Source organism: Cricetulus griseus, chromosome 10 (assembly GCF_003668045.3).
Source record: "Cricetulus griseus strain 17A/GY chromosome 10, alternate assembly CriGri-PICRH-1.0, whole genome shotgun sequence".
In the NCBI taxonomy this organism is placed as follows: Eukaryota; Metazoa; Chordata; class Mammalia; order Rodentia; family Cricetidae; genus Cricetulus; species Cricetulus griseus.
The window spans coordinates 22,537,857-22,565,709 of NC_048603.1; the positions used below are offsets into that span (position 1 = coordinate 22,537,857).

General features: G+C 43.7%; 1 protein-coding gene across 4 annotated transcripts in view; it reads left to right on the forward strand.

Moving 5' to 3' along the window:
• Positions 1–25,991, forward strand: part of LOC107977672 (potassium voltage-gated channel subfamily KQT member 3) — a 298,378-nt gene extending 272,387 nt beyond the window's left edge. For 3 of the 4 annotated variants that reach the window (XM_027431615.2, XM_035449673.1, XM_027431611.2), the window contains exons 14-19: positions 7,710–7,912; positions 8,814–8,916; positions 11,468–11,599; positions 13,538–13,636; positions 15,084–15,168; positions 17,205–25,991. In XM_027431615.2, coding sequence (XP_027287416.1) covers positions 7,710–7,912; positions 8,814–8,916; positions 11,468–11,599; positions 13,538–13,636; positions 15,084–15,168; positions 17,205–17,939 — 1,357 coding nt within the window. In that variant the 3' untranslated portion in view covers positions 17,940–25,991. The remainder of the gene's footprint in view (positions 1–7,709; positions 7,913–8,813; positions 8,917–11,467; positions 11,600–13,537; positions 13,637–15,083; positions 15,169–17,204) is intronic. The other variant, XM_027431610.2, reaches the window with a different exon arrangement.
• The last annotated feature ends 1,862 nt before the right edge of the window (positions 25,992–27,853 follow it).

The window sequence follows — 27,853 nt, forward strand, 5'->3', positions numbered from 1 at the left end:
AGCCACACTGAACCTCCTAGAAGAAAAGGTAGGTGGTACCCTCGAACGAATTGGTACAGGAGACAGCTTTCTGAACATAACACCAGTAGCACAAACATTGAGATTGACAATTAACAAATGGGACTTCCTGAAACTGAGAAGCTTCTGTAAGGCAAAGGACACAGTCAGCAAGACAAAATGGCTGCCCACAGAATGGGAAAAGATATTCAACAACCCCACATCTGACAGAGGGCTGATCACCAAAATATACAAAGAACTCAAGAAGCTAGCCACCAAAACACGAAACAATGCAATTAAAAAGTGGAGTGCAGCACTAAATAGAGAATTCTCAACAGCAGAATCTAAAATGGATGAAAGACACTTGAGAACGTGGTCAACATCCTTAGCCATCAGGGAAATGCAACTCAAAACCACTCTGAGATACCATCTTACTCCTGTCAGAATGGCTAAAATCAATAACACCCTTTTTTTAATGTCCATGAAAATGTGAAAAGGAGTTCCTCTCTATATATGTCTCCTACGATCTCCTCATTCCTTAGGACAGAAGAACTTATCTCTCCTGGTTCCACAAGTCTGAAGGCTGTACTTATTCAGCCCTTCAACTGCCGTTCATAGATACATTAATTCCTCAGCTAGCCATAACAAACTACCACAAACAGGATGACTGGATAATTTAAAACAACTGAAATTTACCATGGTTCATGAGGCTGGAGTCTGACATCAGGATGTTGCCCGGATCATGCTCCCTCTGCAGACATTTGAGGGTGATCTTCCTTGACTCTTCCTAGCTTCAGGTGGTCAGTGAAAATCCTGGTTTGCCATCGTTCCAATCCATGCCTCTACCTTCTCATGGCCTTTTTCTTTCTGAGTACATCTGTATCAAATCTCCCTTTTCTTTTTATTATAAACATACTACTCATCGGATCAAGGGTCTGCCCTATTCCAGTATGACTTTTAACTTGGTTGAGTCTACAAAAGCCATACTCAACATAGTTTAGGTCTTGAACTTATTTGGAGGAACAATTCAAACTTCTATTGTTGTCATGATGTGGACAAGACCCTTTTCTTCTACTCAGATAGAAACTGTGTGACCAATGATGGAGAAGCTCTATGTTAGCCTTTAGTGTCTCCTGTTTCCATGGGTATTTGGTGTGTGGATGGCATCAGTGAGTGTTGAACAGTTAGCAGATGCAAGTAGCCACAGGCAGAACTGTAGGGGTAGCCAGCCCTTAAGTAGGCGTGGCTACAGCTTCCCCTACACAGAACCCTCTGATATTACAGATTCATGAGGCCTCTGGTGTTGGGACCATTGGTTCCTACAAGTATCACTTCTCCTGTGTGATCCTAGGAAGTCAATATTCTGCATCCTCCTAGGATAGTGGATGTTGAAGCTTCCAGGAAGAGCTAGCTATGGGGATTGTTCAGCGTTGTCAGCAACCAGTGTCACATGTCTCAGACTAAGAGGTGTCTGTCTGAGACCTAAAGATTCATCTGCTCTCTGGAACCCTGCAGGTGACCAGGAATGGCCATTTTCCTTCTCTGCCTCCTCACAGCTTTAGTCTTTTTCAGTTCTCAGCTCCCCACTCTCTCTCTCTCTCTCTCTCTCTCTCTCTCTCTCTCTCTCTCTCTCTCTCTCTCTCTCTCTCTCACCCGCTCTCTCTCTTCCTCTCTCTGTCTCTGTCTCTGTCTCTCTCTGTGTCTCTCTGTCTCTGTCTCTTACTCTTTCTGTCCCCCTGTCTCAGTCATCTACTCCAGCAGCTTCTCATTTCCCACTGGCTGCTCTCAAACTCATCTGTGTCCTCTTCAGCTCTGAGTCTCCTCACTGACTTGCTGCTTTCTCAGCCTGTGCTGCTTTGGCCGCCATCTTCCTGCTGCCTGTGAGATCACTGACCCACTGCTGTCTCTGCTGAGTCCTTCTTTGGCTTACCAGCTCAGCCCACAACTAAAAGCCCTTAAATGGACCCAATATGGCAACAACAGGGGAGTCAGCCCCCAGAGACTTACTCCTAGTGACTTGCTCAGGGAGCTTGAACAAACTTGCTTATGCAGCCTGAGAGTTGTTCTTGGGATCATCACAGTCATTAGTGTCAGCCCATTCACAGTCTTGCCTTGTCAGCAACTCTGTGAGTCATGGCTTATGACATAAACCATTTCAAACAGCCCTGGCTGAGCCTGAGCCTTGTCATGCAGTTTTCTAAATACATCCAAGATGTCTGGCAGTGGCATGATGTTTTTGGCTGGCTGTTTGATTGACAGTCTTTTTGCCCAAGACAGCTAGGAGAGCTAGAAATGATACAATAGCTGCTAATTAGACAACTGTATTGCCCCATCTCCCAAAGTCTTTTGGGGGGGGGCAGGGAAATGAAGTATCAGAAGGAGTGCTGAAAATGAGAACTTAAATAATTTATCATTAACACTAAGAGTAATGTTAGCAGGTTTACCCACACCGACTCAGTGCCCCAGGGAGATGTGGGCCCACCTTTTACAACCCACTACGTTCTACGAGATGAAATGCAATGAGATTGAACATGATAGGAAGCTGTGAGAATCTAGGGATGAGACTGGAGGTGGATATTTTTGCAATGGTAGTATTCATGGTAGCAACATACCTATGAAGATGCTGAAGCTTAGCGAGATTAAAAGACAATGACAACAGAGAACCACACCGTGGCTAGATTGTGAGCCCCTGGATCCCTACAGATCCATAGTCCCTTATCTGTTCTAAGCAGGGACTCAAAATAACCAGGTAGTACAATTAGGAAGAACTCATAGGACTTTGAACTGACTGTTAGTGTGTTCTCTGTAACTTCGAGCACCCCAACACAACCTCCAGTGTCTCCATGTCGCCCCAACACAACCTTCTGTGTTTCCATGTCACCCCAACACAACCTCCTGTGTTTCCATGTCATTGCCAGTGAAATGAGAATCTTGCTAGTGCTAACCTCGCAGACTGGTTGGGATGAGTCTCTTGCACAGAAGTAGTTACATGGAATACAAGGAGAAAACAGATTATTAGGAGACCAACACAGAAAAGCATTTGCTCTTCACTTTCATACCCTGTCTCAAAAAAAAAAAAAAAAAAACAGAGGAAAGGAAGGAAGAAAAAGAAATAAAATGTTGAGTGTAGCTGAAGAAGACACTCAACCTTGATTTCTGGCTTCCATACATACACTTACATGCTTGTATGGATATACATATAACACACAAATGCATATGTGCACATACCACAATAATGATTATTTCTTTAAAACTCTCCCTTTGTCTGACACCACACCCATCCATTTATCCACTTATTCATTGACTAAAAAGATTGTCCTATGTACTAGGAACCATTTTAGCGTCTGAGGCTATAACAAATCAGATTGACACAATTCTGACTTGCCTCCTTGTGAAGATGCCCGTCAGTCTTCCTTAAGCTGTCAGTCTTCCTAAAGCTAGACCACATGTAAAACTGTGTTTGGTATTTCTTCACAACAGCCGAGTCATGCCCAGCTTTAAAATGAGCGCCATCATTCTCCCCCATGTACACCCAGGTACCAGAAATGGTTCCCCTCACACCTATTCAGAATCCACCAGGAAAGACTAATGCTAACTCTTCTCCACATGGAGTCCAAGCTCTGTCTTCTTCCCTCTATGGCCACCCTGTCCACACCGTCATCATCTCTTGCCTGGAAGGTTTCAGTGTCTTTCTTATTGACAGTTTTGCCCTTGTTTTTCTACGATTCATTCCCATAATACAATTTATGACACACCTTCGTTCAGCTTAGTCACCAGTGTATACTCAGCAAGTCATCAGGCGCCTAGAACACAGAAGGTGTTGAATACATTTTCCTGAATTAGAAAAAAGAAAAAAAAAAACATTAGGTTCATTTTACAGATGAACATGGTTCACTGATCTAATGGCTAACCCAAGTTTAACTAATAACTGATGAGCAGATTTGAACTGTTTTCTCTCATTCTGAAGTCTGCCCTCCTTCCTCAGTCTAGCACACCCTCATGCTACTGAAACTGTATGCATGTTATTAGCAAGAAAATCACATCCTTATTTGTTCCTACATTTAACAGCGTAAAAATGCTTTTACTACTGGTGATGTGCTGGCATCTGCTGATATTGTATTTGCAATCGAACAAGGTCATCTCAGCCCAGAAGTTTGCCTCCTGGTTTATCAGCTTCAGTACCATCAGTAAAACAGACAATTCTTTGTTGTGGGTTCGGTCCTTTGTCTCAGACTCAAGTCCTTTACCTCGATCCACAAGAGTCCAGTAGAGTTTCCCAAGTTGTTGTACCTGTTTAACCAAACTGTCTCTAGATGCTGACAGTGACCTCTAAGAGCATCTTATTGAGCAGGACAGTCATCGATGACTCAAATTTTGAATGATGGTGGCCAAGCACCACGAATGAACACATCTTGGAGCATGCTAGAGGAATGATGAATGGTAGCTGTTACTTTGCACATCTGGGTGTGTTGCAGAGTTATCCTGGGACTGATGGTCAGGCCCCAGGCATAGTTTCAGGGAAGAGTAATAGTAGTTTAGAAGTAAGAAGAGATTGAGGTTCTCCAGGTCGACATCAGAGCACATCAAACACCTGAATGTCAAATAACTCTGTAGCATTGAACGTGGCCAGAGTTCCCTGGATTCTACGATCAGACTAGGAACCTAGGACTCGTATGAGCCAAGAGACAACAATGTCAGTTTTACTTTTCCATCCCCAGTTAATCTATTTTCAGTTTTTGAAATCCAGGTGTGGATATTGCTGGTCTGCACCTGATAAATTGGGGACTCTTGTTGTCAGCAGCTTCTCCAGTGTCCTCTAAGAACAGGGCCTGTATTATGTATGCACGGGGAGTCCATGTAGAGAAGGGCAGAGAGGGGTGTTGAGTTTCAGTCACCAACTTTGCCTTGCATTTTATTATCCTTTGGGGTCTTGGATTTCAGGCAACCCAATTAAGAAGTAAGCTGAGCATCCACTTTGCTGGGGGAAGAATTCTGTAAGCTGCTTAGACACGGGTCGGGAGTGAGGGCAGAACTTGAGTGACAATGTATCTGGATCCCTAAGACAGTCTGAAGTGTCAATTGTGACCAGTGGGCTGCTAAATGAACGTAAACAAAGCAATTCAGACATCTGAATTCCAGGAAAATGGATCCTGAATCTCAGAACTGATAGAGTAAGATAGTCTCCTCATTAACCTTCCAGTGTTCAGAGGCCATGCTGAAATCCCCAGTGAGGACCAAGTGGCTGTCATCTTCTTTGTCCTTATTTAGTTTATCTGTAATTAAGATATTCACAAACAAGCTTGTTCCCTAACTAGAACTAATAAATAAATTAAAAAAAAAAGATCTTCACATTTTAGCTTTTACCAAGCCAGAGTGAGTTCTGAGACAAGCATTAAGTAAATATAAAGTGCTATATAAATCCTGTAAGCTCATCTCACCTTGTGTAACTTTTTAAAACTAAAACACAAACTCTTGCTTTTATGCCCCATTCCACTCATTTCATCAGCCTTCTACGGATTCTAAAGAAAGAGGATAATTTTCCAAGGTAGTGATGACAGCCAGTGCTTAGCTGAGGCTTCTGTATCGTTGATGGGGAAAAGCACTTTCCATGCATTGTCATACTCAACATATAATAAGCCCTGTGAATGCAAGTATAAGGTCACCATCTTGCATGTAAGGAAGGAATCTGGCAACCAGGAAAGCGAAGTTATCTTTCCTAGGTCAGGCACATGGTTATCAAGATGTCTCCACCCAGCATAGTTTTGTCCTGAAGTTCCTACTCTAGGTATGCCAGCTATCAAGAAGTGCCAAGTAGGGGCTGTTGCTACTCTGTGCCCCTACTCTGTGACTCAGTGGCACAAACTGATATGGAAACGTACAGTCTTCATAAAATGCGTCAAATATCAAACAAAGGGAAACATATGTCTTTGGGGGACCAGAGTGCTGAATTTCCAAGAGGGCATGTTCAGCCACAGTCTCATAGTTTCAATGGGCAGGCGAGAATGCAGTTGACTGGGATGGCAAGAAAGGGTTTGTTGCGTATCTTGGGGAGTGGCATGTAGAACGCATAAGCCACATACCTATGGTAAGATGGCTCAGCAGGTGAGGGCACTTGCATCAAGCCTAACGGCTTGCGTTTGCTCTCCAGGACCTACATGGTAGGAGAGAGCTAATTCCTTCAAGTTATCCTCTGACCTCTACATGTACACAGTGGCTCACATGCTTGGCACACACACACACACACACACACACACAGCATAAGTAAATGGAAAATATCTAATGTGATGCATGTATTGAAAAATGCTTATGAAATTCAGTGTTGAAATGGAGTCAGACAAGAGCTTCTCTATCGTGAGCCTTGTGGCATACATATCTGGTACCAGGTTGCGTGCTCTCACAATATTGGACCAGGGGTGAGTTTGTGACCTGCATTATAGTGGAAAGGACTGCTAAATTTTGATTCGGAAGTTAGTAATTTAAGGGTGTGCTTTTTCCACCCAAACTCATGAACGCACTAGGTTCTATCAGAGGGAACTGTTTGTGGACAGCAGGTCAGAGGTCCCTGCTTTATGTAATTTAAGCCATTCTTTTATGTCTGGTTGGCGTGTGGTGAGGATTTGTCTCTGACCATCACTGTCCGGACATCATGAAATGGTAACGAGATAAGGGAAGTTAATTGATAGAGTGGAGAACGTGAAGAAAGAAGAAATTTTGTTGTGTATGACTGTTACGATGGTGCGAGGGGAACATTGGCGGATTCCATGGCAGGCGAGAGCGACCTAGGTGGAAGGACAAGCGTGCCAGGCTAAGTGAGAAGTTTTATTAGGAAGAGAAGGGGGAAAGAAAGAGGAAAGAGGTAAAGAGGCACAGACACAGAAACAGATAGAGGAAAGAAGAGAAGAGGGAGACAGGACGAGTCCTGTCTGCCCAGGGGAACAGCGGGAAAGTGAGCGGGAACAGAGAGCAGAAAGAGAGCTAGCGAGAAAAGAGGTCATAAGTGGGCAGGGGTCTTCCTTTTAAAGGGGTCCTTTGCACCTGAGTGCAGAATAGTAGTCATAGAACCCTGGGCTGACCAGGGCACTGCCTGAGTGCATTCTGCCAGGTGACAGGGGCGGGCCAGCATAATGCCTGAGTCCTTACACTGACTATGTGGTGGTAACTCAGTCTTGTCCATGGAAGCTCCCTTCCAAGAAACTGCAGATAATATTGAACCCTATAGATACTGTGTCTTTTTCCTGTATATGCATACTGAGATGAAGTTTGAATCAATTATGTATTATAAAGACTAATAAAGATAACCAGTAAACAGTTATGAAAACCTACTCTCAGGAAGTGAACGTACCCCTTACTCTCACTTTACCCCCCCCCATAACTACAGTTTTTAGTGATTGACTGCGGGTCCTTGAAACTTCTTTGGTAAAGGATAGTACTGTATATCTTGCCCCTGGTTTGGGTACCATATAGGCACAGACAGAAATTCGGGGGACATTGGAAATTTGCTCAGGATGTAATCAGGAGTAAAAACTGTGAGCTAGACTAGGACTCAATCCACCCCCTGGCCCCCGTCCTGTCTGCGGCGGCATCAGGTTAGCTCCCGGGGCGCACATTTCCCGTGCATCCTCGGGAGAGAATGTGAGTCTTTCTGGAGGGGTGGGAAGTTACAAGAACCTGCACTGAAGGAGGAAAATTGTTCACTTTTGCTTATTTTGTAGCCAAAAGCTGGGTCTCTTGGATCGGGTTCGCCTTTCTAATCCTCGTGGTAGCAATACTAAAGGAAAGTCATTTACCCCTCTGAATGTAGATGCCATAGAAGAAAGCCCTTCTAAAGAACCAAAGCCCGTGGGCTTAAACAATAAAGAGCGTTTCCGCACCGCCTTCCGCATGAAAGCCTACGCTTTCTGGCAGAGTTCTGAAGGTAATGCCCTTCTTCTTTCCCGGCTTCTTCTGCTTCTTCTCCTGCCCCTTTCTCCCTTTCCTCCTCTCCACTGAAGACCTCCCTGCACCCACAAAGCAGTCTCTCCCATCCCGCCTACAGCCAACTCCATGCAGCGCTTTACTTGTGCTCCGTGACTCAGAAATGAAGAAGCTTCCCAGTGAGCTAGGCTTGAATCACCTAGCTCAAACCTTTCAGCTCAAGGAGACTTCTTAGGACCTGCCCTGTGGCTGGAAAGAGAAGTCATGATGAGGGTAACTAGAAGGATGCAGAGAGGCAGGTACAGGTCCAGGGCCATCTGGAAAGATGCACCCCCAGGGATGGAGGAGAGAGGTCAGAAAAATACACTGTGTGTTAAGTACCATGGGAACAGTGGCCTCAAGCCACTCTGTCACTTAGCAGAAGGGTAGACAATGAGGAAACTACTGTCCTTGGTGTCTGAAGCCACCAAGGCCTTGCCACTCATCGTACTGTTCCTTCCTCTCCAAAACGGCCAAAATGTAAAAAGTTCAGGTGACCTCCCAAGGTCACAAGCAGTGATACTGACGGGGCAAGAATCCCAACACCGGTGTGTCTGAGTCCAAGGACCACACCTGTGTTCTCTGCTGCTCATGTGATAATCCACAGCTGCTGAGCTCACTAGAATCACCTGCTAGAATTCTCCTCCACTCCAGTTCTGATCTACTCATGCCCCAGATTCAAACTTGGGTACCACATGGCCGGGATGCTAGGAAAGATAAAGGTGTCACAACTGGGGCCCATCCACATGTGGGGATAAAGATGCAGGGTCACTAATCCTCATGCTGGAGATTCTGACTCCACAGTGCTCTCTGATATTTTCCATTCATGATGGACTAAATTAACATACGTGTCTCCCTCCCAGATGCTGGGACAGGCGATCCCATGGCAGAAGACAGGGGCTATGGGAATGACTTCCTCATAGAAGACATGATCCCCACTCTAAAGGCTGCCATCCGAGCTGTCAGGTAATGACACCTCTCCCCAGCTTCCTATATTCCCAGGTGCCAACTTCATGCCCATAGGACACAGCTGATAAAGTGCTCTGTACCTCGGGAAGGAGACAGGAGCCTCTTCCCGTCACCGTGAGCCAGGTCCTGTGGCTTTGTCACACTCCATGGAGGTCACTCCCTCGAGTACAACGATTCTACCTTAGACACTTGTCACAGGGATGTCTGTTTGTACACTGTGGCTTTAAACCTGATGACGGCACATCCATCTGGGAAATTTCACCAGCATTTACTCTGATGCCAGGGTGGAAGATGTAATAACACAGAGCTTTTCCTCAGCACTCACCTAAGGTGCTCAGCTTTTCTTCTGCCTGTATCCATCCATCTATTCTTTCTAAGCAGTGTTTTTGACACAGTCATAAATTATAGATGTTTTTGTGTGACTCAGAGATCATAGTAAGCTTGAGTTTGCCTCAGAGTTCTCCAAGAAAGTCAAGAGAGCCGGGGGTTGGTGGCACACCCCTTTAATCCCAGCACTCGGGAGGCAGAGGCAGGCGGATCTCTGTGAGTTCGAGGCCAGGATAGGCTCCAAAGCTACACAGAGAAACCCTGTCTTGAAAAACCAAAAAAAAAAAAAAAGAAAGAAAGAAAGAAAGAAAGAAAGAAAGAAAGAAAGAAAGAAAGAAAGAGAAAGGAAGAAAAAAAAAGAGAGTGTGCTACTTCTTAAAGAAGACATAGCAGGCTCTGGGTGTATTCTCTCTTTAGTTAAAGGGTGGCAGGAGTTAGTTACAGTATTTTCAGCAAGACTTCCAACCCAGGAGACCAGGAGCATGATAGTTTTGTAAGATGTGGGCTCCAACAAGGGCTTCCGTGTGGCCCCTCACAGTTATATACGATATGACAGGAAGGCAGTTAGGTAAATGTATCTGTTGCATTTATGGCTGACGGATCAAACTCCTTCAAAGAAAAACGAGTTGGTCAAACTGTTCCAGAGAGGGCTCGGCTGAGATATCACAAGTTCTCTGTCTCCACACACCCATTTGTGTCATTTTTCAGATGCCTTAATTCCAGAAATGGTAACACCTAGCTCCTTTTCTATAAAGTGCCAATATCTTAGATTCGGCATTGCCATCCTAGCATATAAAGCCACACACTGTGTAAGTGAGGAAGCGTGGGCTGGTTTCCCTCAGAACATTCTGTTCAAACCCAGGTGACAGGCAGATGTGACCGCTGAGCCACTGTTGAGTGGCTCTGCTTCCGGTGAATCTCGGTAAAAGACAGGTGTAAATCCTGTGTCGTGATGAGTAAACTGGTCAGTATGCCCATAGTGTCTTTAGAAGCTGCAGCTGCAGTTTAAGACAAAATGTCCTTGAACTGTATCATTCAACAGACATATGCCAATGGGACCTGGAAGGGCCTGGCATGGGCAGAGCCTCCTGATACTATGATGACTGACTGTGAGCTTAGACTGACATTATGCACACAAGGGTGGAGTCCTCAGATTTTCAGGAAGGGGATGGGTGGGTGATGGTGTCCCTGTGTTATAATGAACCTATGCAAATTCACGGGTTAGAACCTTTCTAAGGATCCCAAAGCAAAGGAATTAGAATTACTATTCTGGTTTGATTTGATGTCGTTTGTTCATTTGTTTGTTTTGGGACTTTGAGAGTGAGTCTCGTGCAGCGCTGGTTTAGCCCCAAGCTCACTAACTAGTTGAGGATGGACTTGAACTCCTGATCCTCCTGCCTTAAGTACTGAGACTGAAGATATACAACACCACACTTAGCTACTATTATTATTTGAATGTAGAATGTCCAGGCATTTGCAAACCTGGTCCGCAGCAGGCGGTACTATTTTGGAAAGTTGGCACGGACCTACCTAGGCCAGAGTTAAACTATAGTCTGGTGGTGACATTGGAAGATTTGTGGATTTATCCCTGCTCTGTCTTGAGCTCTCTGTTGGCTGGTCTCTGGTGTGACCCAGCCACCTTGGACTCTGGTGACACCAATTCGATCTGTTTCCATCTCCACACCTTCCCCACCAAACATGCACAGAAAACTATTGAGTGAAAACAAAGCCATCCCCCCCCAAGTCCTTTCTGCCAAGTGTTCTGACACAGTTAAATTGGGAAATTTAACGAGCAGTTATAGAGGAGGACCAGCACCGGCCATCCTCAAACAACAAGCAGTGTGGCAGTGACAGCAAACAAGAGCCTGGTCCAGCTCTGACATCCTGACCTCTGAGATACGGTATTCTCAGAGCCATGGCGGCTCCTCCGCAAAGCCATTGGAAGACTGGTCATAAAGCATGATCCTTAGTGTCTCTTGTGTGATGAGTGTTCAGCAAAAGTTGTTATTACTTCAATCTTATTATTCAAACAGTTGAAGGAGTGGCACTAGCCAGCCTAGTAGATGCAGACGGACAGAACCAGAACCCAAGGCCAGCACTCCGCCATTCAGGAGTTTTCCTTTCTTCTTCTCTCCCCCTGGCTTTGGTGTTTGCTGAACATGCATTATAGTTCCTTCACTGTCTGCCCATGGTGAACATATGCCTCTCCTTTGCCTGACAGAATTCTACAATTCCGCCTGTATAAGAAAAAATTCAAGGAGACCCTGAGGCCTTATGACGTGAAAGATGTAATTGAACAGTATTCCGCCGGACACCTTGACATGCTTTCCAGGATAAAGTACCTTCAGACAAGGTAAGACGCTCAAACGCAAGCGCCTGCGCTCTCTCAGCCGCTCAGGAATCCAAGTCAGATGGCCGTTAGAGTTTCAAGAGACAGGCTACTCAGAAGTAATCCAAAACACAACAGAGAAATTTCAGGAACAGAAGTGACCATTGTGGATGTATGGACCAACAAGTTTTACTCTCAGACTCAGGCTCAGCATGGTATGGAGAGAGAGTAATGGGACCATGGTGACCAGAGGCTTCTGTACCTTCTAAGGGAGATGGTTGTTACTGTGTTTAGTCAACCCTGAGACATCATCATAGCCAGCATCAGGATGGAGACAAGGAGACTAGGGTGCTTTGGATAACTATAAAACTTGGGTCATTTAGACTGTTCAGCTGTCAAATTCCAACCACATGTTAAAATTTTAAGTGTTATCCATAATAGTGAAAATATAGAAAAACTGAAATCATTTACAGAGTTTTTTTTTTAAAGAATGATACCACACTTTCGTTGAGCTCCTAGGTACTTTACATATATGTATCTTGTTCATCAGGATCTATAAGGTACTTAGTTATGATGGGAAAACCAACGCTGTGAGGGCAGAAACTACCCAGTCAAGAAATTGAAAACACAACATAAATATATGTATGTCACAGATGACATCATCACAAAACTAGAAGACGAACTCTGCCTGGATCCAGTAATCATATGAACCAATGTGCTGTATGCGTCTATGTGTATGGTATTAACACAAAAGTTGACACATGCTTGCTCAGAAATACACATGGCACATGTAACACAATTTCCTCATATGAGGGAGCCAAAGGGAACTGACACAATTCAAACTGACTTGGGCTTCTGCCTCCTCATCCAATTAATGAATTAATGTCTCCCCACGGGATGTCCTCCTGACTTAGTTGGAGCCCTGCACCAATGAAGCTGCTGGTAATAGCACTAGCTTGCAAGTATATTTATTCATGACTTTTCTTTGTCCCTCACATTTTAGTAGATAGCAAAATGGGGTTCAATGCTTGCTGACCAAATTTATGATGTTTAAACAAATTTTCAGCCCTCTATGCTACCAACTGTGCAAGTATGGCTGTTTGAGAGACAGAAGAAGAGCTCATGCTGCCAACAACAGGCAAGGCTCCAAAAGTATCAGGCAGTTTTAGTGTTTACAGAACAGACAGTTACACTGTCATGGTTTTTGATAGTTATCAAGGAAGTGTGTTTCTGGAGATTACAGCTGGAGGTTGCCTGCCAAGATGATGGATTGTATAATCCCCGCCATGTATAGACTTTAGTGGGCCAGGCAGAAAGGAGAACTGACTTCAAACGGTGCCTTGAGTGTCTGTGGGAAATGAAGCCGAGTTGCCAGAGGAAAATGTGACCCAAGACTGTTCCCGAATGCGTCTTAGCGGTCGTCCTGACAACCCTCCTCTGTCTCTCCCACAGCATGATGGGCAGCATAGTGTTCGGGACAGACACAGAAGCAGGGTGTCAGAGCTAGGGTTAAACCGTGCTTCCTTGCATAGCACCGAAGGTCTATGCAGCTGAGGATGGCACCTTGAGTCTAACAGTAAATTTTTCTAATTAGGTTGTTTGGGGACGGGAGGGGTGGATATAAGAGCTAGAAGACTGGATAGGCTTGCAGCATGCATGTGACATTTGCCATAAGGAATAAGACATAGCCCTCACCCCAGCTCTGTAGACTGCCTCCCTCTGGAACCCTGGGGATGAAAAAATGCTTTGGCACCCCAGACTAAAGAGCATATCAATATCCTGGCTGGCGGCTTCTCTCCTTCTGTTCTCACTCAATCTCTCATCCTCTGGCTTTCTTCCCTTTTCTTATGTATTCAAAACCCACATTGGAATTGGGAAATGTAAGAATTTGTGTTATCACAACAACAAAGCTTTGTGTCCTCTAATCTCTCCTTGTTTTTTTTCTTCTTCTTCTTCTTTCAGAATAGATATGATTTTCACCCCTGGGCCTCCATCCACTCCAAAACATAAGAAGTCTCAGAAAGGGTCGGCATTCACCTACCCATCCCAGCAGTCTCCAAGGTGGGGCATGGGGTTGTGGGCTGGTGGACTGTTGAGCTCAAGGCCTGTGCATTGTTATCTAACCCCAAGTCCCAGCCTGGGTCCTTTATGTGGGTGAAGTTGCCTCTCCCCAACATGAAATGAACAGAGTTGGAAGGCTGGTTCAGGTTGTGGGCCTTTGAAAAATCCTCTGTACGGACAACTTCCTGTCTTAAACCCATGCTGGTCCTCCTTCTTTGGGTTGCAAAACTACGTACAGCTAACAATCTCCTCATTTTTGAGATGCTGTTTGGGGATGTTTGAAGGCTTTTTCAAGGGTCCAGCGTGGTAGTACTCACCTGTAATCCCAGCGCTAGAGAAATGGACACATCTTGAGTTTGAGAGCGGCCTAAGGTATAGAGGGGATCCTATCTCAAAATAAACAAATTAACAGATAACACAAAATAACGTATGTGAACGGTTTCCTATGAATTCTCACATATAATTCAGTAGCAGACCTCCAAGACACCCCCATATCACACATGATAAAAATGACACTAAGAGATATTAACTCCTGAAGTCATAAAACTAATAAGAGAAAGTGTCTGGGTATGGCAGGAGTCTGTAACAATGAGAAATTACGGAGCTGATCTTATGAAGATTTGTAATGGGCAAAAAAGCGACACTCAAGACTCTATGTTCCCGGTGTTCCCTAGTGAATTTTAATTAAATATCGAATTGAACCCACCTATGCAGGACAAATGAAACTCCTGGTGGGTTGGACTATCATGAGGCCACTAATGTTTGAGATTTGCTTTACTTGAAGATACCGTTCGAAGCAGTAATTTAGCAGAGGCAATGGCTTGGGAGAGTGAAAAAGCTGTCAAGACAAAGTCAAACGTGAATGGGTTTTAGCACCAGCAAGTTTCTCTGAGACAACTCATCTCCACACAGTGTAAACATACAGGAGAGAGCTGGAATTTAGGCAGCTAATAATTGTACGTCAAGAGAAAAACACAGCCTTCCCCTGGTTCCTGCCAACATCACTCTAGCATTGTTTTATGGATTCAGCAGCTGTTTGCCATTCTTAACAAAATGGGCCAGATGAACAGTGTATGCCTATTCGATAGAACTCCAGAGATGAGACAATTCCTCCTCCACCCCCACAGGGTAAAAAAAAAGCTCTGAGACTGAAAGGTAAAAGGCTTCCATTTAGATGAATATACACTCTAGGCATTGTTAGATACTTGATAAACTTCAACACAACAAAGCCTCCTTCCTGTCTGTTTCCACGTCTTCCTGCAGGGAAGGTAAGCATGCAGTCAACAGTCCTGACAAGCGTGTCAAAATAAGCTCCTCCGGGCTTCGTCAGCATGTGTGAGAACCACCGTCCGGTGTGCATGGTCTTCTTCCATCTTCAAATGACCTCGCACAGTGAAACCAGATACAGTGATTGATCTTATGGAATTGTTGGCTTTTTTTCCCTTAGGAACGAACCCTATGTAGCCAGGGCAGCCACATCAGAAACTGAGGATCAAAGCATGATGGGGAAGTTTGTAAAAGTTGAAAGACAGGTGAGCCTCACCAAAAAGACAGTGTGTAAGTTTGTTTTATTTATTTATTTATTTTATGGGTATGAGTGTTTCGCCTGTATATTTGTATATATACATATACCACATGACTGATTCCTGCAGAGGTCCCGGATCTGGAGTTATAGATGGTTATGGGCCACCATGTTTGTTCTGGGAACCGAACCCAGGTCATCTGCAAGAACAACGCTTGCTCTTAATTGCTGAGCCATCCTTCCAGACCCATAGAACTTATTTTCAGATTCCATTTTCTTTCATATGGAGATAAGGCATAAGAAATATCACCTACCACTACACACATGCATGCACGCACACACACACACACACACACACACACACACACACACACTCACAGATATGGGAATCAATTCCCTAGTATCGCTTATACTGACCGAGTGATCACCTGCAAGTTAATCACTGTTTTGAACCTCAGATTTGCTTGTCTGCCACACAGGGAATTAAATACATCATGAAGTTGCCGTGAGGATTAAGGGAGCCGACACACACGAATTACTTAAGATGTTTTATGGTGCACAGTGAATAGTCAACAGATTGCTGTCCACTTCTGCATGGTAGTTCCTTAACACATGTCAGCTCTTTATCCCCATTTCATGTTCCTTTCCATTCTTTGCTCTAGTCCCTGTCTGTGGGTGGCCTTCATGAGGAGGCCTGGCAGGAAGCCAAGTTATAGAGAGGCTGACTCAATATACTCCACGAAGCTCATCTCTGAAGTCCACTAGATAAGTGACTCCATCAGTCACCCCCAGAACTTTTATCCATCACCCTAAAACTAGATGCATGTAGGGGGTGATGGAAAAAAAACCTCAATGATTGGCCTCTTACTTCTCATTTTTCAATTTTAATTTATAATCCCAGGTCTCATATTTATTAGCTCTGTGACCTTTCACAAGTTGTCACCACTCTGGCCACTGCTTCGTCACCTGTGAAACAGACATCATAAAAGCATCCACACTGTAAGGTGGTAAAAAAATCAACTAAGTCAGTAACGTACATAAAATAAAGTTTCAGGCACTAGAAGTAGAGGAGCCTTTTCTCCATGTAGTCTGGTCCCCCTTGGGCAGGTTTCTCTCTGCCCACTGGGTCCCCACAGACACTTATAAGATAACCGCTCAAAGACTCGATATATATTTATAATTGTTTGGCCAATGGCTTAGGCTTATTACTGGCTAGCTCTCTGTTAAAATATTAACCCATTTCTATTAATCTGAGTACCTCCACGTGGCTGTGGCTTACCAGTGATGCCCTTACAAAAGTCACATAGAGGATGCCTGTGTATCCCTTACAACTATGGCTCAGATGTACCTCAGCTGCGACCTTCCCTGAGTCTCACAACCTCATCCATCCGGTGAGGTTACTCACTCACCTGATTTGGTGAACTGTGAGCTGTCTGAGGGGGAATAAATATCACACACGGAGATGCACAGACTTGTGTGTTTTTCACAAATGATAATTGTCAGGGATGAAACATCTCTATTGCACACAGATGTGTGCACAGGCTTGTACATTTGTGCTCACAGACACTCAAACTTAGGAATGCCATGACCAAAGCAGAAGCGGCTTCCATCATTGCCAGAGGGCCTCTATTGGGCCTCTAGGTCTGTAAAACTCCATTAATACTGACACTGCCCTCCAGAGCATACGTTGCCAGGTATTCATAACAGACACTAAAAACCTCTATGCTTGCATATAAGGGAACTCTCAAAAGAGCAAGGACCTCGGTTCATGACTGAAATAGTAGTATCACCTCTTCCAGAGGGGACAATGAAAGCCTGCCACACTTATGCTCAAGCTGTCTGTGGTCTTCTTGTCTTTTACTCCAGGTCACATCCTTGCCTGTGTATTTCTAGATGAATGTTAATATGTGCATGGGATCTCCTGGCAGAAGGCCTGGAGTCAGTTAGAGCTGCTGTTATTACCAAGACTTACAAAACACCCCTTCCAGTGATTGACCCTCATCCCCGCCCCCAGGAGCAGTGATCCAAGGTCCTTATGTTTTCCAGGTTCATGACATGGGGAAGAAACTGGACTTCCTTGTGGACATGCACATGCAACATATGGAACGCCTCCAGGTGCATGTCACAGAGTACTACCCGACCAAGGGGGCCTCCTCCCCCGCAGAAGGGGAGAAGAAAGAGGACAACAGGTATTCCGATTTGAAAACCATCATCTGCAACTACTCAGAGGCAGGCCCCCCAGACACACCCTACAACTTCCACCAGGTGCCCATTGAAAGAGTCGGCCCCTATGGGTTTTTTTCACACGACCCTGTGAACCTGACCCGAGGGGGACCCAGTTCTACAAAGGCTCAGGCCACCCTTCCCTCCTCGGGAAGTGTATATGCAGAGAGGCCCACGGTTCTGCCCATCTTGACTCTTCTGGACTCCTGTGTGAGCTACCACTCCCAGACAGAACTGCAAGGCCCCTACCCGGACCACATCTCACCTCACCAGAGACGAAGTATCACTAGGGACAGTGACACGCCTCTATCCCTCATGTCTGTCAACCACGAGGAGCTGGAGCGGTCTCCGAGTGGCTTCAGCATCTCCCAGGACAGAGATGATTATATGTTTGGCCCCAGTGGGGGATCGAGCTGGATGAGGGAGAAAAGGTACTTGGCTGAGGGGGAGACGGACACAGACACGGACCCCTTCACACCTAGTGGTTCCATGCCTATGTCATCCACTGGGGATGGCATTTCGGATTCCATATGGACCCCTTCCAACAAGCCCACTTAGAAAGGGTCACTGGCTGACTCCTGGTACTGCAGACAGACTCTGTACAGCTCACTTACTCTTCACACCTAACACTTAGCAATGGTGTAAGTGGCTGTGTCAAGCGCATGCATGTGCGTGGTGGCCCCCCTACAAGCAGGGGCTTCTCACAGCCTTCTTCCTCCCTGTGTCACTGCAACAAAGTCTCTTCCTTTTCAGCATGGTTTGCATGACTTGACACTATATAAACGGCACTGTTAGTCTCTTCTAGATACACATTTATCTGCTCTTCTTCTAATCATGGTCGAACAAGTACAGGGAGACATATTGGTGAGCTGTGCTATTCCTTTGGTTGGCTGGTTTGGGTTTTGATTTGGATAAGCTGAGAGGATAATTTAAGTTATTTCTAGGCTCACTTCCCCTTTGTGTAAAATGCTCCAGTTAATCAAATGTTTTCTAGAGCAAGGAAATAGTTTTCTCAACCAAAACATACAGCATTCCAATGAGAGCAAAAATAGAGGACAGGACCAAGATAATCAATCAATCTCCAAAGCCAAGATTTTTTTTTAAAAAAAAAAAATCATTTCACTGAAGGAAAGCTGGCAAATTATTTAAGAAGCTCCCAGGGGGACTTGGTCTACTCTTGTTCAGTACTGTGCCTCGGTTTCCTCATCTGTGAAATGTTGGTGATCCAAAATATAACATTGCATTGTTATGGATTGGTGAGGGAAAACTTACACACCTACCGAAAAGAGAAAAATTGTTCCCAATTTATGTAGCCAAAGATAATGAAATTTACCAGAAGTGGGGTGCCCCTCTAGGCAGGAGCGATATCTGGTGTCTTCAAAATAAGATCCCAACTCACTCTTCTGCCTGTACTTGAATCCAGAGAGGAAGTTAGAATCCAGAGCAATTGTCTTACAAGTCCTCTCTTTAAAAGGGGGAAGCTTGGGTACAAGTCAAGTGACATTGCTGGAGACACTTGGTTGTCATGTGGAGAGTGAGGACTTGAAGCCTCTACCTGGTGACTTACTTCTTGCATGAGTTTCCCCGCACACTATCCCGTTTGCACACTGGGATCCAGAAATAATGCCAAGACACCTGCACTCTCTATCCATGGGATACAGTCTCCACTCTTTATTCAAAGTGAGGAGGATGTCTGCTGTGAATGCAAAGTGTGCCCATTTGATGCTTTGTAAGTGGGATCCAGGGTGGGGAATGCAAACTAGTTATTAATATACAAACAGGAAGAATTCCAATAATCACCTGCTATTACTCCCCCCAGATTTTCTCAATGAAAATACTAGAACCACTAAAATTTCGTAAGAGCTGCTGAAGTGTCAGCCAACAGCCTGGAAATCCCTGCCCTGCTGCAGAAGGATTTATGTTAAGCACAAGCCACCCTGTGGCCTCTTGGGAGATAGTACTACTTGCTGAAAATCTCTAATGAAAAAGGTTGGACTTTGCTAGATCACTATGCCACAGTATTAGTGTCTCAGTCTTTTCATGATCTAAACTCTGGTTTTAAATGATTGTCATGGTGACCATCAAGGTGATAAAAACACCCTAAATAAGTGTTTATGTACAACTTCTGCCAGTGCTGTTGCTGTATTGTCAAGATTCATAGATACCATGGCAGACATCTGGTTGATAGTTTAAAAAAATTCCTAACGCTAGTGTTTTGCTCCAAGTTGGATAGAGATTTCTCAGAAATCGGTTTCTTTCAACCCACATGCCAATTAGTCCTGTACAAAGGTCTGAGTACAAATAATGATGAAAGCTTGTCCAGTGACTATAGGTACTTAATTCCAGAGCCTGAAATCCCATGAATGATGGCAAGCGCTGTGAATCGTAGAGGAATAGCCTTTATGGATGATATCATGAGTGGATACATGGTTACTGACCTTTAAGAACAAGGCAGGCAATATATTAATACAGTCTCACACACACACACTGCGTGTTAAGACTTCCCTTATGGTTTTCAAATTGACTTTCGGGCATTCTGAAAGACAAATGCTGTGGACCTGTCCCCTTTCAATATGACTTCAGTGGTGCCATTGGGGTTATGAGAAAACTTACACCTCCTCCTGGGGACTTGGTTGTTGAATCTGACTTTCCTAGAATTTGTTTTTCACCAGAAATAGCTGTACTATCGAGCACCTAACATAAGCTGCCATTCTTTATGTACATGAGTTATTGGGCGTGGAAAGCAGAGAACAATATGCACCATGTAGTTTTTCCTAAGGTATTAAGGTTCTTTCGGAACTTCCTGGCATCAGTATATTACACATGGATGCATTTCTTCAGGAGTTCAATGGAGTTCTTAGCCAGGAATTCTTTCAACTGGAGCTTACATTGTTCTTTAAGCAAGCTATAAGTGAGCAGTCTTGTTTTCCTGATGATTCAAAAATCAGAGGGGCAGGCATTAGGCTTGTGTTCACTATCAACTTAGTAGATGTCTAGTTAGTTGTCTATATCAGAAAGGTACAACCAAATACAGATTGTGGGAAGGACATATGCTGAGAGCCTTAATAGCTGATCTTTCCTGTCTAAGAAAACAATCAAGAGAAAGATGGTCTGGAGTCCTTCTACTGTAACATTCTTTGAAAGAATTCTAGAACGGCAAACCAAACCTACTCATCAGAACCTGTTGATACACTACACGGTCACCATGGCTAGGATGGAGTGTGCACAAGTTCTAGCCCTGGGCTTGATATGACAGTGCGTGTCTCACAAAGATCTTTCACAAGTCAAGATAAATGAATCTAAGGACAGAGTAACCCGCGAGAATTGGATAACATGTTCCAGAAACCATACCAGTAACTCTGCAGCTTGCTGAGGAAGTCACAGCAGTTTTGGCATAAACTCAGAAATACTGACAAATTAATTCCAACAAAAACTGGGAATAGTTTTCTCAGGTGAAAGGATGACTTCAATATATATATATTGAATATATATATGTATATATATATATGTTTCAAAATATAATACATTAAAAATTTTTAAGAAGTAAGACTGGAGGTATAACTCAGTGGTGGAGTACTTGTCTACAATACAGATATTTCCAATTTCCAGCTTTGATCCTAATATCACACAGCACACACACACACACACACACACACACACACACACACACACACACATACATTAGGGGGACATATTTTAGCAAGATAAAAATGAATGAGAAGAACCCATTTTATAAATACTAATTAAAAGTTTCTATTTGAGCTGATAAAAGTGAGTTTAAGTTTTGACTATTAAATATTACCATACAGGTGAATACTAAAAAACATACAAAAACTGGAATTGTGGAAGAGGGAAAAAGAAAACATTGAATTGTGAAAGCTCTCTTCAATAGCTATCTTTAAATCTTAGAATTCAGGCTTATTAGATATGACACTGATGTCTTAAAATCTTATTTATTATGAAGAAGTAAGTAGAAAACACCAAAGTGTATAGGTAAAACCAAATAATTAAATAAAAAATTACGCATTGTATGACATTTCTGGACAAAGCAGTTCCTAGTCATTGTAGCTCAAGAGTAATCACTCTTAGAAAACACAGCATAACAGAATCTACTCAAAATTCTCCAAAAATCATTCTCATAATTTTATGCCACTCTGAGAGTGTAATAAAGAAGCACTCATTTGGTTGTTCATTTAGCAAGATTTGCTAGGTATCACTGAACACCAACGGTTGTGCAACAGAATTTCAGAGGTCAGAGTGTGGTTTCTGCTGTAAGAAATCTGGTGACTGCAACTGTCAATGATCCTTTTAGACTCTTCCTACCCGGTTTCATAGTTGCAGACAACTGTTCTCCAATGGGAATGCTTCCCTGGAGCCGGGGGATTGGAGTTCAACACAGAAGAAAGTGAAGAAGATCATTGAACGGGAACTTTACATTTGGGTTCGTCATTCTGATCTCTATAGCGCCAAATAAGTGATGTAAGCATGTGGGCTCCGAGGAAGGCTCCTGGAGAAACTAGCGTTCTCCTCTGTATCCTCACCACAAGGGGGCCTGGCAAGCAGCTGAGGCATCTATTTCATCATACTGACCAAAAAAAGTCTGGCACAGATTGTGGCAAAACCTCTACTTGAAAAGAAGGAAGTCGCTTTGCCCATGGGAACATGCCGATGAAAGACTTCGGAAGAAAGAGAAGAAATGCTCTCAGAAGTCATCTATACTTTTGACAAGGCTGCCAGAAAGACCCTGACCTCTACAACCTGTTGCTTCTCCAGATGACACTCCAGAGAATAGACATCTGTGGTTCTCGTGACTATGTCCCCAAGGCATCTAGGACCATAGAGATTTTAATTGGCTTTGGGGTTTGGGGATATCCTTTGGAATTTATCTTCACTTGTCTTAAAAAGCATGCTATTTCCAGCGTGAACTTCAACCTACATATGTGTTCTGCATCCAAGAAAACCCAAAATTCTTGTGCTGATTTTACCCAGATAGAAACTCAGCCATCTGTACCCTAAACAGGGCATCAGCTAGCAGCTCCGTACATCCCAGCTTTGGGAAGATTAAGGACCAGAGTACCTATGTAGTTTTCATAGTTCTTGAAACCAGGGAGTGATGATAGTGTCGAACAAGTGAAAATGAATTAAGATGTCTTGTATAAAACCTTGGGTTTGGGGACATTCAAAATTATTTCCTCCTATTTTAAATTCCAGGTGAGACAATCAGCTATGTATAAAACCCTCAGCACAGTGACTGGTCCATACCAAAACTGCTAATGATTACTTATGTCTGTTTTTACAATAATGTATAGACTCCATAACATTGATTAGTGATGTTACCTATGTCGCTTAAGTTTACACCAGAAAATATTTTTTTAGGACAAAAAATAAAAAAGCTGGTGGAGATATAGTCCAAATTATTGCATGATAAAACTAGGTATTTTTTCAGTCGCTCTTTAACCATGTACCTGTCTGCAACGTGATTTTTTTTTCCCATAAAAATGTGGAAGATAAGAAATATTGGAAAGAGCACCGAGAATGCTGGGTTTTGGTGGCTAGGTGGTGAAAGTTCTCTTTTTTTTAGAATGACTTATAGGAGATTCAGACAAAGAGAACTAATTAAATATGAAAGGAAGGCCAACTGCGGAAATACGGCCACCAGCAGCATCCTTTCCCTGAATGGGACATTTTCAAGAAGAGGGTCAAAACTTGTTCAGATTCTTCCCTGTGGATGTGATAAACCAGCCTTCGGCAGCCTCAGCTTCGGTATCTAGAATGAGATACAGTTCAACAGAATTGCGTAAAGTTTCACAGATTCTAAAGTGCTTAGATTTAGAGCATGACCTTGGTCACCCTCGTGTTTTTAGGGCAGAACATCCATGCTCAGAGTATAGGAGCTTTAGCCAGGTCTCGTGGTGATTCAAATAAAGATTGAGTAGAGAATGAACCTAGATCTCAGGTCTCCTGACCCCTGATCCAGAAGCCTGCCTCCCTTGAGAAACAGCTGAAGCAGAAATGCTTCTTGAGAACCTAACCCTGTCTCTAGAAGAGGACAGATGAGTATCTCATCATCAAGGAGCCGGGATAAACCTCCTGCTAAAGAGTGCAGTTAAGGAAAGACAAAAAACAACCTTTTATTTTACAAATACACTGGAGAATCATGCAATGCTGCCTGCATTGGACACATCCCTGGGCCACAAGTCTGCACATTCCTTTGAAACTGGATCTGTGATAGCAGAACTCTTCATCTCACACTTACTGTTTACTGTGACCCCTGCATTGTCTTCAAAATAAAGAGATACCCCCCAAAAAACCACCTTTTTAACCATGTTCATGACTACAGCCCACCGTTATGACTGTTCTCCGTTTGTCTCTTACTGTGCCAAGTCTGGGCAGGTTCACTGGTTTGGTCCATCTGTTCAACTCATTCAGCTACACTTACACCTTGGATTGCGTCCTCAGATGCAGGTCTGCTGAATGAGATTTCTCTATTGATGTGATCTAAGTCGGACCTGATTTCTTTGGGAATCTGACTTCCCACCAACTTCCAGTTCGACCAAAGGTGACTCTGGGTACTGGAATTTCTAGGTTTCATCTGATCATGCCTGGTTCTTCTCATGTTACCCCCAGGAGATCGATCCCCGTGCTTGCCATTTCATAGACAGATAGTCTTTGGGCCTTTGCCAAAAGCTGCCTAGAATCAGTTCTGCTTAAAACATCATGTCTGTGTAACTGTGGTAACACTTTAGGGAATAAACTGCCCTTCATGACTGGTGTACCGATCTCCAGAGTTTCCACTTGGGCTTACATTTGCCAGAGCTTGACAGTGTTCCCCCAAAATATATATTGAACCCGTTGGTAAGATAGGATATGTTAATGATCCTGGCTTGGCTGATCCAAAAGCTCCCAAGAGAATCAAAGAGAAAAGTGACACCTTATAGGATGGCTTTCATTGACTGAATTATTTTAAAGTTTGTCATTCTGCCTGAGTCTTTTTTTTTTTTTCTCTGAACAGCCCTCCTTTGAGAAGGAAGTAAGTGCTGGTAAAGAGTAGTAATTTTTAACATAGTACTAAAAAAAAAATAGATCATTGTAACCCAAGAATGACTTAAATTAATTAGCCACACCCAGCCTAGAGCTTAGGAATATACCGACTAAAACTGGAAACCTAAGAGTTAGGAAAATGAGAGAAAGTTTGCTTTCAATGCTCTGTTTTCCAACTCTGTCCACAAAATTTATGTCCGGACTGGAAGAACAGCTCCCCCTAAATTCTTGTTAGGAATTGCAAGCATGAGACATAGTTGTCTACATTGCCTGCATGCCACATCCCTTATGCACTGGAGGGCTGTCGCTGGCTGCACAGAATTTGAAGAAAGACAACTGCCTAGATGTCACGTATTACAAGGGAAAGAGATTGGATTTTACACAAAGCCATGGATCTCCTATCCCTGCCCCTACACCAGTTCTCCCAGGCAGTAGGACTGACTGTTCTGCAGTCAGCTCCAGGGAGAAGACAGGTGACTGTGTCAGCTGCCCCTGCTATTCAGCAGGTCCTCTGAATGTTTTCCCAAACCAGCTGTCAGAGGCAGAAAGTGATGCCACATAAATTATTCACAGGTTCACATTGGAGTCCATTAGCGCTTGGAGTTTGGTGGCCACAGATACTCCCACAAACATCCTTTGTTCTCTGTCCCCATGGTCCCTCTGTCACTGTGTTTATCTGAATGAGTTCAAAAGTGCCCCAGCCTCAGCTGACTCTCCTCTTCTGCCTCCAGACTGCATCTTTATTTTAGGGTTTTGAAATATTGTGCGGACACAAACGAACCGTTAAGATATGTTCTCTGAGATACCAAACGGACAGATCAATTATGTCTCCGTTTCCCAATATTAAGAGAACATGAGTCTGCATGGACATCGAATGGGTCTCCTAACTGGGCCATTCTTTACCCTTCTGAATCCAGTTCCAGGGAATGGGAAATCAGCTCGACCTTTCAGCCCTCCCTGAGGGCTAAGTAGAGGATTTGGACAGTGCTTCAATCAGAAAGCAGGTGTAAGCTGTTAGAGAGACCACCTGTGTCAGGTCCTAAAAAGCCAACTTAGGATGGAAGCAGGTGATCAGATTTGCCAGTCATTACTGTTTCAACAACAACAACAACAACAAAAAATCTCTCTCTGTTGCTTCAGATGAGCTATGAATCCTATTCCCCCCTTTTCCTAATGTAGCCTTGACAGAAAACACCTACTGTGAAAAGGCAAGTTGATGTTTTCAATGATGTGAACCCCTGCATTTGATTTTAGGTTGGATTTTCTTCCACCCCTTTTCACGGCATAGAATTCTGGTGCCTTGCTCCCTGGATTTGTCTCCGTGCTGTGAGTAGGCTCTCCACATTCTGGCTTACACGGGAACACAACTATTCCACAAGTGCCCTTTAGTGCTCTTTATAATATGGTTTCCTGTAATTTTTAAACTGTATGTGTAATTTATATTCTGGCTCTGTCCGATATTTGACAACTTTAATAGGTTGATTTCCATATATATTATGCAAACAATTCTTACCTGATTTTTTTATGTTCTATCTCAAAATCAATAAAGATTGCACCACTTATTAATAAGTAGATGTTTCAATGATTCTATGAGGAATATTTCAGAAATGCTTCAGAATGGCTCTCGGGGGTTATGTGACTACGGGTCAAAGGCGCTGGTTGATACCACAGAAAAACCCTATAAATATTCATGGCCTAATAATACAACAAGGATTTATTTCTTGTCCAAATGAAAGGCCACTGAAGACTGTCTCAATGCTTAAGAGTGATGCAAAGACTTAGGGTACTTCAAGCATAGAATATACTTATTATAGCATGGAATAAACCCACCAAGCCCAGCCAAGAAAGGAAAACAAAATGGAAGTCATACCATCCTCTGGGATTCCATGAGGAGCCGTTTCTAGTCACATTGTCATTGGCCAGCCTTTGTCACATGGTATTGACAAACCTGCAAGGAATATTGGGATTTGTAGTCTTCAGTGGAGCTCAGCATGAGGAACTGGTGTTAAAGCTAAAAATTCCCCCTGGAAATGACTAAAGTTTTACAGATGGGTACATGACAAAAATGATTTTGCAGAATGTGGAAAGAGTTTTCTTCTTAGTGGTGCACAAATCAAAATAAGCAAACTAGAATATGTTAATTCTCAGTTGTGAACTGGGATATTGGTGAGTACACAAAGCTATGGGCCAGTTTTCCAATTCTGTCTCCTTAACAGTTTGGATATTTATGATCCTTGCTTATATAACATCCTTGCTTGTTTATGTCCAAACTTCATTCAGTTCTGTTAAAAAAAAAAAAAAAACTGCTTGTTTATTACTTAAGAGACATTCGCTGGAGGCCTACTGTGTGGCAAGCAGTATCGGTGCACTGTTTTACCACCCAATAGCAGAATTACACTGGCACTGAGATCACTTCAATTCAGGGAGATGTGTGGTGATGGAGACATTCAGGAGTATAGGCCCACACTGTGAAAGGCTCAGGCTCGTAGTACAATCGCAGGAGTCCTTCTTAGAGAAAATGAGTCCAAAGTGGGATATTCAAGGTGATTCAGCAAAACTGCAAGGGAAGAGGACTGTAAGAGCTGAGAAATAGGAGTCAAGGTGAGTTCTGTTGGAGTAAGGTCCTTTGTGATGGTATCCTCTCCTGTGGTAAGCAGTTCGATAGTGTGTATGCTCTTGGAGAGACTGGGGACACTCCAAGTGTGAGGGGATGGTGTGCTTGAAATGCAGCCTTAGGGAGGAGATGAGTCCAGGAGGACAAATCTTTCCTATCACATTAACAGTCTTGGAAATCAGTATCCTTAAGTCAAAAAAGGGATTTAAGGGCAGGGAGAAAACGTCACTTCTTCTGCCTTGGAGAAATCTTCTGCCTATATCCAAGGTCTGAAACCTCACCCTGTCTTCTGAGCTCCACCCCCACCAGCATCCTCACACTATATTTTCGGAGTTTTCCTTTCCAAGGGAAAAGCTCCTCTCCTAACTAAAAACCAACGGGATTCTCCTAGCCCTTCGTTCTTAGTTCCTATCATTGACAGAAAGCAAGGCGCTCTGTTCTCCTCCATAACAGATGCCATCATCCCCGGGCTCTGCCCCCACACGCTCCCCAGTAGCGCTGCCCAGTCCTGTTCCCTACCCACTGTGCCATCCAGGTTCTCAAGTCAGATACCTCAGAGTTGACCTTGACTTCTCAGGTCACCATGCGTGGCCCATGGTGTCTGCCTTGTTACTCATAATGATCCTTGTCAGGAGGAATGAGCCCCCTGCTCCATTCCTCTTCTTCTGATCTTTCTGAATCTTATCTCCTGTCCATCTTTTACATCCTTAATGGCACATTGGTCTTAAGAGAAACAGAAATCCAACCACACGCTATTTCATTAATCTTCTATAGTACCTAGATCTTATCAGTGGTTCTCAACCTGTGGATCCTGACC